This window comes from Camellia sinensis, chromosome 1 (assembly GCF_055761805.1).
Source record: "Camellia sinensis isolate YWXY chromosome 1, ASM5576180v1, whole genome shotgun sequence".
NCBI lineage: Eukaryota > Viridiplantae > Streptophyta > Magnoliopsida > Ericales > Theaceae > Camellia > Camellia sinensis.
The window spans coordinates 177,609,404-177,619,956 of NC_138961.1; the positions used below are offsets into that span (position 1 = coordinate 177,609,404).

At 34.4% G+C, this 10,553-nt stretch overlaps 1 protein-coding gene across 1 annotated transcript; it reads right to left on the reverse strand.

Moving 5' to 3' along the window:
- Positions 1–315: 315 nt before the first annotated feature.
- On the reverse strand, positions 316–10,261 carry LOC114258189 (RING/FYVE/PHD zinc finger superfamily protein). Its single transcript, XM_028198087.2, has 7 exons — positions 9,776–10,261; positions 8,225–8,310; positions 6,835–6,981; positions 6,616–6,724; positions 4,866–4,989; positions 1,666–1,936; positions 316–707 (listed from the first exon to the last, which is right to left on the reverse strand). Exons 1-7 carry the CDS (start codon positions 9,897–9,899, stop codon positions 600–602), a joined length of 969 nt encoding a protein of 322 aa, XP_028053888.1. The 5' UTR covers positions 9,900–10,261; the 3' UTR covers positions 316–599.
- Between the last annotated feature and the right edge of the window lie 292 nt (positions 10,262–10,553).

Genomic DNA, 10,553 nt, shown 5'->3' on the forward strand with positions numbered 1-10,553 from the left:
ATGAAAAACATGCGTGTACATACAGAAAATCACGTGTACTTCAAAAGAAGAAACAAACCTGTATTTAAAACTCAATACAAAAACAAAGATTGGTTAGCACCAATTTCACATACCATATGCAATAGGTAATCAATTTTTGGGGGATAATCTTACATATGTAGCTGAAATGAAAATATTAAGACATGCATTATGGAAAATGTCATAGGCAACCCATATAACCTCAACTTTTTTTTAAAAGAAAAATCAGCTTATCAAATTGGAGAACCATATATGGATAATTAAGTCAATAACATATGCGCAAAGAAGGCATTCCCATGAAAAACTATCAGATTTTTTTTTTATTATTATTATTATATGAAATTATTGATATTCCAGTTTTGTTACACAGAAGAAAGTAAAATGACAATAATTGTAGCAACCCCAAGTATTCTTTTGAAAGGTAGTAAGCATCATTCACAGATTTATCAACATAACTGGACAACATCAAAGGTGTAGAATTTCTTGCTCAGCCGCTGCCATACAAAAAGACTGACCTTAGCTTAAATGGGGAGAGCCAGTCCATCTCTACATCGTGCATTCCCCGTGAACATTCTTTGGATTTATAGAAGGCCAAGTGTTTTCAACTGTTGAACGTGCTCAGGTGGGAGAGGTGGGGGAGACCAATCAGATCCATTCATCTCGCCATCAACGTCCTCAACAACATATTCCTAGTTAAGGAATTAAAAGCACTCTTTCAGAATGATATCAGTGATTGTTGCAAAATATAACATTCGTGAAAGTTACAAGAGAGAGAATGCGTAAATCAAACAATCCTTGTCAGAATACATTGAAACCTTAATAATTATATATAGTATAACAAAAATCGGCCTTCCATTAGCAAAAGTTGAACTTTGAAATATAACTTCTCGGTTCTTTCATTAAAACTAGGCAGCCATATGCATGGTAAAAAAGATATCGAAATAACAGAAACTGCTAATATTAGAAGTGTGAAAAAAAAAAAAAAAAAAAAAAAAAAAAAAAAAAAAAAACCTCCAAAATTAGATTTAGGACCTGGAGGTCTGAGAATCCCTCATTATTGTTTTTCAAAGTAATTCAAAAATAAGAAGAAAAAAATTAGAGAAGAAAACAAGACAGAAGATTGAGTTGACAATCCTATGTAGAGTTCAAACTGAGAGATACAGGAAACAAACAATGTGATTTGATCTAACAAACATGCATAAATGCATGTATTTAACAACATTTGAATCCCAACTGCCAAAAAGAGCAGAGAATACCTCCTGTTAGGTTAAGAGGGGAATATTTTCACATAAAAATGCTCTGTTTACACTTTGCTAGGTCCTAGGATGTCCAATATGCCCACTCAAACCAGTGGTCCTAACATGACTCCTCTATCACACATCTAAGTTTGAACCCTACCTGTGCAATACGATTCAAAATCATTGAGATTGGTCTGATCAAAATCATTGAACAATTACTCTGTTTAACCAAGTGAAATGTTGGTCAAATTTTCTGAGTGACCCATCCAAAGTCCCTTTTTTTTTTTTCCCTCCATATATGGGCAAGGCAATGTCATAATTCAAGGCTTTGTACACTATATGATCATTTACTGACAACCTAAAGTGTTTCGGCACAGATAAAAAGAGGGAACAAGCGACTCCTACTCACTTTTGTTAACATTCTTTTTGCGAGTATGTGATAGTGTCGCTGCCAAATTCTTTGGCCAACCATAGTTGCCACCAGTACGCTGTAGAATATACCAATCACGGTAAATAGTCCCAGCACAATCAGAGCCATAATGAATAGCAACGGTAATCCAGCTTCACCGGCACCTCCTAAGCAACCACATTCACCGGCTGCACTAGCACAACTTTCAAAGCATGTGGTACAGTCAGTCCACATACAAAGAGTCCCTGGCAAATGGCAGTCTGCACACATTCTGCAACAATGACATAAAACAAAATTAGTTTTCGTCATCCACCAATATCCAATTGATGCACATTAAAGAGTTAACATGACCTTGTATCTAAGAAGATAGAAATTTTTGCAGCAATAATCAGATTAATGTAGCTTATGTACTGGTAATAGAAAGTGTCTGCTCTAAGCGCCATAATCCAACAAGGGAGGCAGATGCACTCACAATTCATTGATGATGTCAATCCATAGATCAATTATATTGGCAGAGCAAATTTTGAACTGTTTCAAGTATTACCCATTGCCGATCATGTACAGCATCACAAGCAATCCCTCTTCTCATCCATTTTGCCTTTTAAAAGGCAACAGGACAAATCAAACTGGGAAAGGGATCCCTAACTGACACCCATAAGAAAAGTGGCAACACTACCCCAATGAGTTACTTCCAATCAGTTATGCAATTTTCAAGCGTTTGTGTTTCCATGTAACTCTTAATTTGTATAAATAGATAACATATAAGGTTTAAATATGTAATTCCAAGAGCTAAAGAAAATCCTTAAAACCAATTATTTATGGTCCAACCCACCAGACTACTGAATTTTTGTGTTCTTTCCTTTTTAGCCATTTTCATTTGTTCTAGCTTGGTCAATTTTTCAACTCTACAAATTTTTGGATGCACGCTGATAACTTATTTTATGTAGATGAATAAAAATAAGGGCATCGCTATTGGCACTCCCCATTTGTAACAATACACTCATTTTCTTGTCTTATTAGAAGTAAAAAGACAGTCATGCCCTTCTTCAAACTATTAGGCATTCTTGTCTTTTTACTCCTAATTAGACAAGAAAAGGACTGTACGGGTACAAAACAGGAGTGCAAATAGCACTGCCCAAAAGTAAATGTATATGAGGAACTGCTGTCAATGTATTTTTACAATCAACGCTCTCGCATTCTCTCACTTCTACTCTTGTAAAGGTTGCACAGCTCTGGCACATTGAGTGAATTGCTTTTCATCAAACATGTCCACCTACTGCATGATTATAGGCTGCTCTTAATCCTCCTTGCCTTATACCCAAATAAATCAAAGCACACTCACTACTCTTACATAGATGTTTGAAAAATAAATAAATAAAAATATACATATATGTGCACAGATATACATATTCCAGAAGCTACACCAACAATTAGCAAATAACCTACTGCATGATATTCTGACAAGGATTTAACAGATTTCGCAATTATATCTCTCAGGTCTTAATAGGGTGCATCATAAACACATGATCACCATCATTAAAGCAGTAGATGGAACATCAATTTAATATCAAAATCCTCCCCCATCATATGCCAAAAGCGCACACAAAGCATACAGAAGCAAAATTTCTCATTCAAGTACTTTTTTTTCCATTCACAAGGGGCAGTCGTTTCTGAACATAAGAGCATCTCCAGTGATGCTGCATATTTTCTGCTATTTAGCATAGCAAAAGTGCACTATATAAAAATTTAATACGTGGTGCTCCAGTGGCATGTGGTATTTATTATGTTAAAATAGCACAGACGCTCCCTCCAATAGTGTAGTATTTTTTTATACTATTTTTGTATTTGTATACCTATCTATCAACTACCATTATGCAACCATCATATTTTTAATATTTCTTCAATTCATTAATTTAAGTCAAAGTCACAAAATAAATGGACGGTGATATGGATAAATGTAATTTTTTATCGTCACCTTCAATCTATCTTAATTTTTTTATGCTAAATTAACGCTCAATTTATCTTCACATGACATAGTTGTAATTAGTCATAAATTAAAATTTTATCATAATATACATGTATTTTTTTATCAAAAAAGTTAATTGGTCAAAGGAGTAATATAAAATAGCACGGAGGTTTCTAGTGCAAAAAATACTACTAATGTGAGCTCTTTTTTTCTTTTTTTGGTTGCTAAACCGTGCTATTTTGGCACTGCTACACCTAAATACTACCCTGTACGATATGTTCTAAGTAAATAGATTAGACTAAAAAAGTATTCAAAAACTCGAAAGCCACTTACACTTCTCTTCTTGTGCATGTTTTATTGAGACCCAAGATATAAAAGCAAAGAGTAACTAAAACAAACGAAGGAATTCATGAGATTCAATTAGAGGAATCTTCAAAGTGAAGGGAGATATTACAGCACATTCCATTACTGTAAAGTGGTCAGCAGGACAACTTTAGAGGATATGAGTCCTGAACACTCAACATCCTAATGGTAATATAGCCAGCATACTCCCCAGTGGCAAGGGATGAGAATTGAAAGTCACGTGTAAAAGGAAACAGATCAAATTTCCAACAAAAAGTTTGATTGAATTACAGTTTTGACACAGAGATGTATTTCGTGCAGCCAATCTTTCTTTGATTCAAAGGCATTTTTTGCCCTGCTGTGGTTAAGAGACTTCCCTTTCTCTTAAAAAAAGCTGACTTAGGATAAGTGAAAGATAACACTTCATCTAAATATCTTGACACAATCTACTAAGCAACCCTCAAAACTCAAAAAGGAAGCAAAACAAAAGCACAGAAACCTTCAAAGCCAATATGAGATGGGCCCCCACAAATAAACCCATTAATATTCAAATATATAAGCAAAACTCAGAATGCAATAAACTCTCGAAAATTCTAACCCTTGTAGTTTGACAATTGGATACATAGACCAAGAGAAATACAACTAAAGACTTTTAGTTCAGAAAACAAGTCAACCACCAAAAAAATTATTGTTTCAAAAAAAAAAAAAAGAAGACAAAGCCTATGAGGGAAGATGCATTGCTCCCTTCACACGTGTGACGAGAAAAAATGTCACAAGTAACACTTTTAATACTATTGCAGCTGAAAAAATGGTGCTAAAACTATGAAGTAAGATGAATAATTCTCATCAAGTGGGGTCAAAGAGTCCATAATACCATGCAACAGATACATACCCGGGCTGACAGCAACAAAGACACAATTCTCGACACGGCTGAGCGAGATCATTGCGCACTCTTCGATCATAACAAGTTATAAAGCAACCGGATAACCCCAGCAGAGCAAAAAACAACAATGCCCCTGTAATCACCAACAATAATAAAATATGCATTAACATACCATGGCCAGAATTCAAGCATTGATGCATAAGTAGGAAGTGACAGTCATGTATCATGCAAATGCCGCTTTTATTCCTTTGATAGCATAAATCTATGCTTTGATATGCATGATAAACATTCGCTCCAAACCAATGTCCTAAGAACAATTTGAATCTGAATGCGGATGCAGAATGCCTAGACCATCAACTAACCACAGTGCCGCCAACTAAAACACCACAAAACAGCCAAACAGTCACCTTTCTAAAATTCGATATTATCGTGTTTACAATTGACAATACATAGAGATTGTTACTGGTTCACATAGCACCAGTTTAGTCCTCCTTGTGCTAAAAGCAAGTTGAGGGCAAAGATGTGCCTCAATTTTCTCAACAGCCTATGAAAAATGCCATCCACACTACGCCCTTCTATTGTGGTTGTACTTTGTTGTAGATCCAGGAATACATAAGATGCATGAATACATAAGATGTTTACAAGAAGAGATTTGAGTGTTCTAACAAGTCACCAATTAATCTACTTCTTAACAGCACATTTTCATGAACTTTCTTCATGATTTCAGTGATAGTTATTTTGTAGAGCAAGGAACTACCCACCCACCTCTCTCTATATAAACATATGAATAAGATGCATACATATGTTTAGAAATGGGAAATTCAAGGGCTATAATGATTCACCAGTTGATCTCCTTCTTAACACCTGCTTGTGCATGTCCTTTCTTGAGGATTTCAGTGATATTGTTGCTTATAGCAGGATTTGTAGCCATATGCCCAAAACTATGTCAGTTGATTGTATTGATATTTATTAATAGCATCAGAATTTTAAAAAAATTAAAAAATAAAATCTTCTCTTAACCAATGCAAATGAGATCTTCTATTTGCTATTTGTGTTTCAATTTCGGGCAAATACAACCAACCATATGCATGTGTTCCTTTGTTATACGTCCATGTGAATGTTATGTGTGTGTGTGTGTTCCTAGACAATTGTTCATGTAGTTTCATAACTGCGGTATATTACTGTCAAATCATTTTGTTAAATGGTGTATTTAAAATGTCACTATTGCATCATGTGAACAAATTAGAGTGCACCGAATATCAGGAGAAAATTAGAGTGAACAAATTGGAAGAACAGAGAACCACCAACACTTAACAAAATAATATTTTCAGCAACTTGAAAATGCAACATAGTAAGTCAAATCTCTTGACTTTGGTAAAAAAATCAAGAAATAAGGGTATCCTCTAGTTTTTAATTTCTATGTAATGTCAATGCTTCAAATCATTTTCTGTTAAGACAGACAAGAAGTCTTTTAAGTGTTTTCATAGTCCCAACAAATCCGATGCCTTACGATCACTTAATTTCAGCACTTAGACCTTAAAGCTGACGAGCATCCAATCGTTTTATGGAGTCAGAATCAATTCTCTCTCTCTCTCTTTCTCAAACCAAAAAAAAAAGGTGGGTGGAGGAATAGATCTGGACAGGGTCTGCGATTATCTTAATCAAGAACCTGGCATAAGAATTCGATTATACTAATGGGTAAATAAAAAACATATGCCATTTTCATAACCATTATTATAATTGAGTTCAGAGAATTTACCACATATGTAGTAAAAACTAAATTCACTATCAAAACCCCATGCAAGACGAAGCCAGAACTTCTGGAAACCATCAATTAGATAAACCAAATATGCCAAAGAAGCAATCACCTGCATCATGGAACATGAAGACATAATTTTCAGAACATCATTCTAGAATTTCAATGTACTCAAGAAACAAAAATGAGGAAGACCAATCAAATTAGAGGAACAAGACCTACAAGCTGAACAGAGAGAAATATGAATAAAATGTCTCTAGTCACAAAGAACCGAAATTTCAAGGTTCGCCATTTCCTATCAGCAAGAACATGGACTCTTAGATGATAAGGAGCCTTGCAGGTTGTGCAATGAGCAAATGCAAACCCTTCCTGTAAGAAATGAGACAGTCAGCTAAACTTACAACACTATCGTACAACTAAGCAAATGAGATTTAAGAAACAATTGCATGTATATACTAAATGTAACAGGCAAAGTCAACAGCTCAAACTATGGCACCATGATTCCACTTCATATGGAAGCTTGAAATAGTAATTTATACAAACAAAATGTGAACATGCATAAAGGCTTGCATGACATGATTAAGGAAAATATGTAATTCCATAAGAGATGCCTATTGTACAAGCTTTTGGTGAACACAATTCAATGTGTGTGTCTCTGTATGTACATTCAGCCAAAACTAGGTTTAATAGGATCAATCACATTTTTTAATGTTAGACAACTTGCATAAAATATAGAAACAACCAAACTAAAAACAATATGGCCATTAAATACCAAACAAGATAAGGAAAAGCAGCCTCAAGGTGGAAACTATCCACAAGAGCCTCCTTACAAACTTTTCAGATTTACCATGCATGTCCTTATCATTGTTGCTTCTATGCTAAACCCTTATGGTTTCTATATTTTTTGATAGTGTGTATGGTGTATAATAATGGATTGATGTATTCTATCAAGTTATGAACAAATACATTGAAGTAATTTTTGATAGTGTGTATGGTGGTGTATAATAAAAGTTTCTTACTTTTAAGTAGTGGATTGATGTATTCTATCAAGTTATGAACAAAGACATTGAAGTAAACCTGTTGTTTGTGGCATATGTAAAGGTAATATAACAAAGCACATGCAATCACTAATTAGCAAGTATCACTATGAAACAGTCTAAAGCAAAAATAGTAGTTTGTACATCATCAACTAATGTACACAGCTTGCATCAGACAGTTAAAGTAAGAGTGAAGCTAGAGACCCGTAAAACATCACCCCTAAATTTATCCACATTGATGTGGCAGGGAGTTGGATCTTAGTCTAAACAAATCAACAATTAACATGTAATAGTAGTCCACGTCATTGGGGTAAATTTAGGGGTAATGTTGTAGGGGTCTTATGTATTTTCCTTAAAGTAAATATAAAAGGGAAAAAAAAAAGAAGGTATGTATGCTTCACTGTATGTCTGAGTGTGTGCATTGGTATGTGTTTGGCCTAAATGGATTAAATCAGTTTTGAGAAAAAAATTTATGTCAAAAAACTTACATAAAACAGAGAAAACAATCAAACTAGAACAATACCACGATATGGACATTATATTGCGGAACAACACAAGGAAGATGATAATTATACCCTCACAGCTCGCCAATGATCCAGACATTCCCGGTGAACATACTTTGACGTCCCTTTGCACTTGCAAGGTGCAATAAAATCCCTACCTGAAGCAAACATTGAACCACATTAAATCAGCCTAAAGTGGTCCAGTCAAATTTGCTGTTAGGACAGTAATCAAATCGCAGACTTAACAAAATTACACAATTATAACACCACTGGTATAATTGACAACAACTGTGTCAGATATAAGAACTATATAACATTGATATTGCTAAGGCACTGTTTTAATACTAAATAACAAAAATGAAGATAGCAATTAAAATACTCAAAATGACTTCTTTACTTTTCATGAATTGTCGAAATAACCTTATCAAATTACTAAAATTTGAGAAAACGAAATTAGCATTACAATAAAATTGGCATTATCAAAATAACCTATCAAATTACTAGACTATGAGAAAACAATATCGACATTGCAATAATTGACATTACATCGCCAACTTCCTTCAACAAGTTACCAGAGTCAACGGTGGACACATAGAGGGGCACACCCAATGAGTATGCTATAAAAATCAATCAGTTGGTCTTTTACTAACTGGCAAGAAAATGTAAATGAAGAGAAGAAGAAAAATGAAGAAGTGATAAAAATTTAAAATAAAAAACTTAGGTAGTTGCAAGGCAGTTTGGGAATGAAAAGGCTGTGACAAAGCTTCACTTAGTAGTAGGCTTTATACAAATTATAATAGAATAGATTCTACTTCAGTTTGGGTATTTATGATAGAAAAATAGTATTTTGCCCTCCCCCTTCCTTCCCCCAAAAAAATGTCTTAGTAATTTCACCTTACCACCCGTTCCAAAATCTCCTTTTGAGACAAACGTAAACTAATACTAACGGAACAAGATTTCTTTACTCTATAAATGGGGAACTCTCATAAAAAGCAAACACTCTAATTGATAATCTCTCCCCTGCACTCTAGACAAGGCATGTACAGTTTGAGAGTATTTTTGTGTTCAAGAATTTCTTCATATTGATACTTCCAGATGCCAGGCAATTGAACAATTTTATATTCAAGTGAACTCAGAGAAAGAGGACATAATTGCATTTTGCATTTAAGATATTTATCCTATGGACAGTTGAATTTGTGCTTTGTAAATTTTAAAAACATGATCATGGGTATAAAGAATCATAACAAAAAATGTTAAAATTCCATTGTGCATACAATTCCTTTCACTCCCCTCTCTCTCTCTCTCTCTCTCTCTCTCTCTCTCTCTCTCATTTTTATGAATTATAACTAACAGTAACCCCTTTTTAACATAAAATTAATATACTTAGTTGATAAATTATGAATGTAAGAAGTTAATGACTCTTCATTTGCTTCCCTCAGCAAAATTCATGAGTTCAGCACTGACAGTATAACTGACATTACATCAGCAATTCATTGAATTTACACATAACTATAGAAAAACCCATAGATAACTTTAAAGGAGCTAAGTTCAGGTGAATTTCATGGAATAACAAAAAAAAAAAAAAATTGTAAATTAGCAAAACCTAAAAGGAAGGTGAATTACCATCGGTTTCGAGGCAAATTCGACATTGAATTTGTTCACCTGGTCCAGCTTCGAGGTCGATCTCGCTGGGGTCGGTGATCGGAGAAGGGGCAACGAGAGGAGAGGAATCGTCGTGATCAGCCATTGATTGCCCTAGAAAGAGAGAGAAATAAAGAGACTTTACACTACACAGATCAATTCAATACAGCAAAATCCATAAACATGAATAAAGGTGTCTGTTTCTCTCTCTACATGTATATACACATACAGATTTTTTCTCTCTCTCTCTCTCTCTGTCTTGATACAATGTCTGAATTTGTGATGAAAACCCAGAACAGAAGAGAAGAGAACGAATCAAAAGTCTTTCTCTGCAGGTAAAATAGTGGGGTTCCGATAAAGGTCACCACTTTTTGATTTTTGACTGTTGTATCCCTTTCATGAAGTTTTTCTTTGGATTTGGGGGGCTGCTCTCTTGTTTTGTGGACTTATTACGGGGCGGTTTTGATGATTCGAATAGGTCATGTTTTAGAACATATTAAAGTAGAAAATATTTTAAAAAATTAAGTTAATTGCGGTTAAGTTTGGCATCTTTAAAAAAATTTAAAAAGTCAAAAAGTCACTATCCTATTTAAGTCATATCATCTTATTTAAGTCACATCACCTCTCTAACACATCATTTCAAACTCAACCCAAATCTAACACATATTTTATAAAAAGTCAAAAAGTGCACTCATTTAGCCTCCGTTTGGGAAGTGGATTGGCTTTTTGGCTTTTTGGCTTTTTGGCTATTTTAGCCTGG

What these genes read in the sequence shown, in the direction of transcription:
- LOC114258189 (XM_028198087.2), bottom strand. Translation starts at nt 9,899, where the DNA reads ATGGCTGATCACGACGATTCCTCTCCTCTCGTTGCCCCTTCTCCGATC. An exon ending in AATTTGCCTCGAAACCGATG is followed by an intron (nt 8,311 to 9,775) that starts GTAATTCACCTT and finishes TGTTTGCTTCAG; the next exon opens with GTAGGGATTTTATTGCACCT. An exon ending in CAAAAAGAATGTTAACAAAA is followed by an intron (nt 708 to 1,665) that starts GTGAGTAGGAGT and finishes TTCCTTAACTAG; the next exon opens with GAATATGTTGTTGAGGACGT.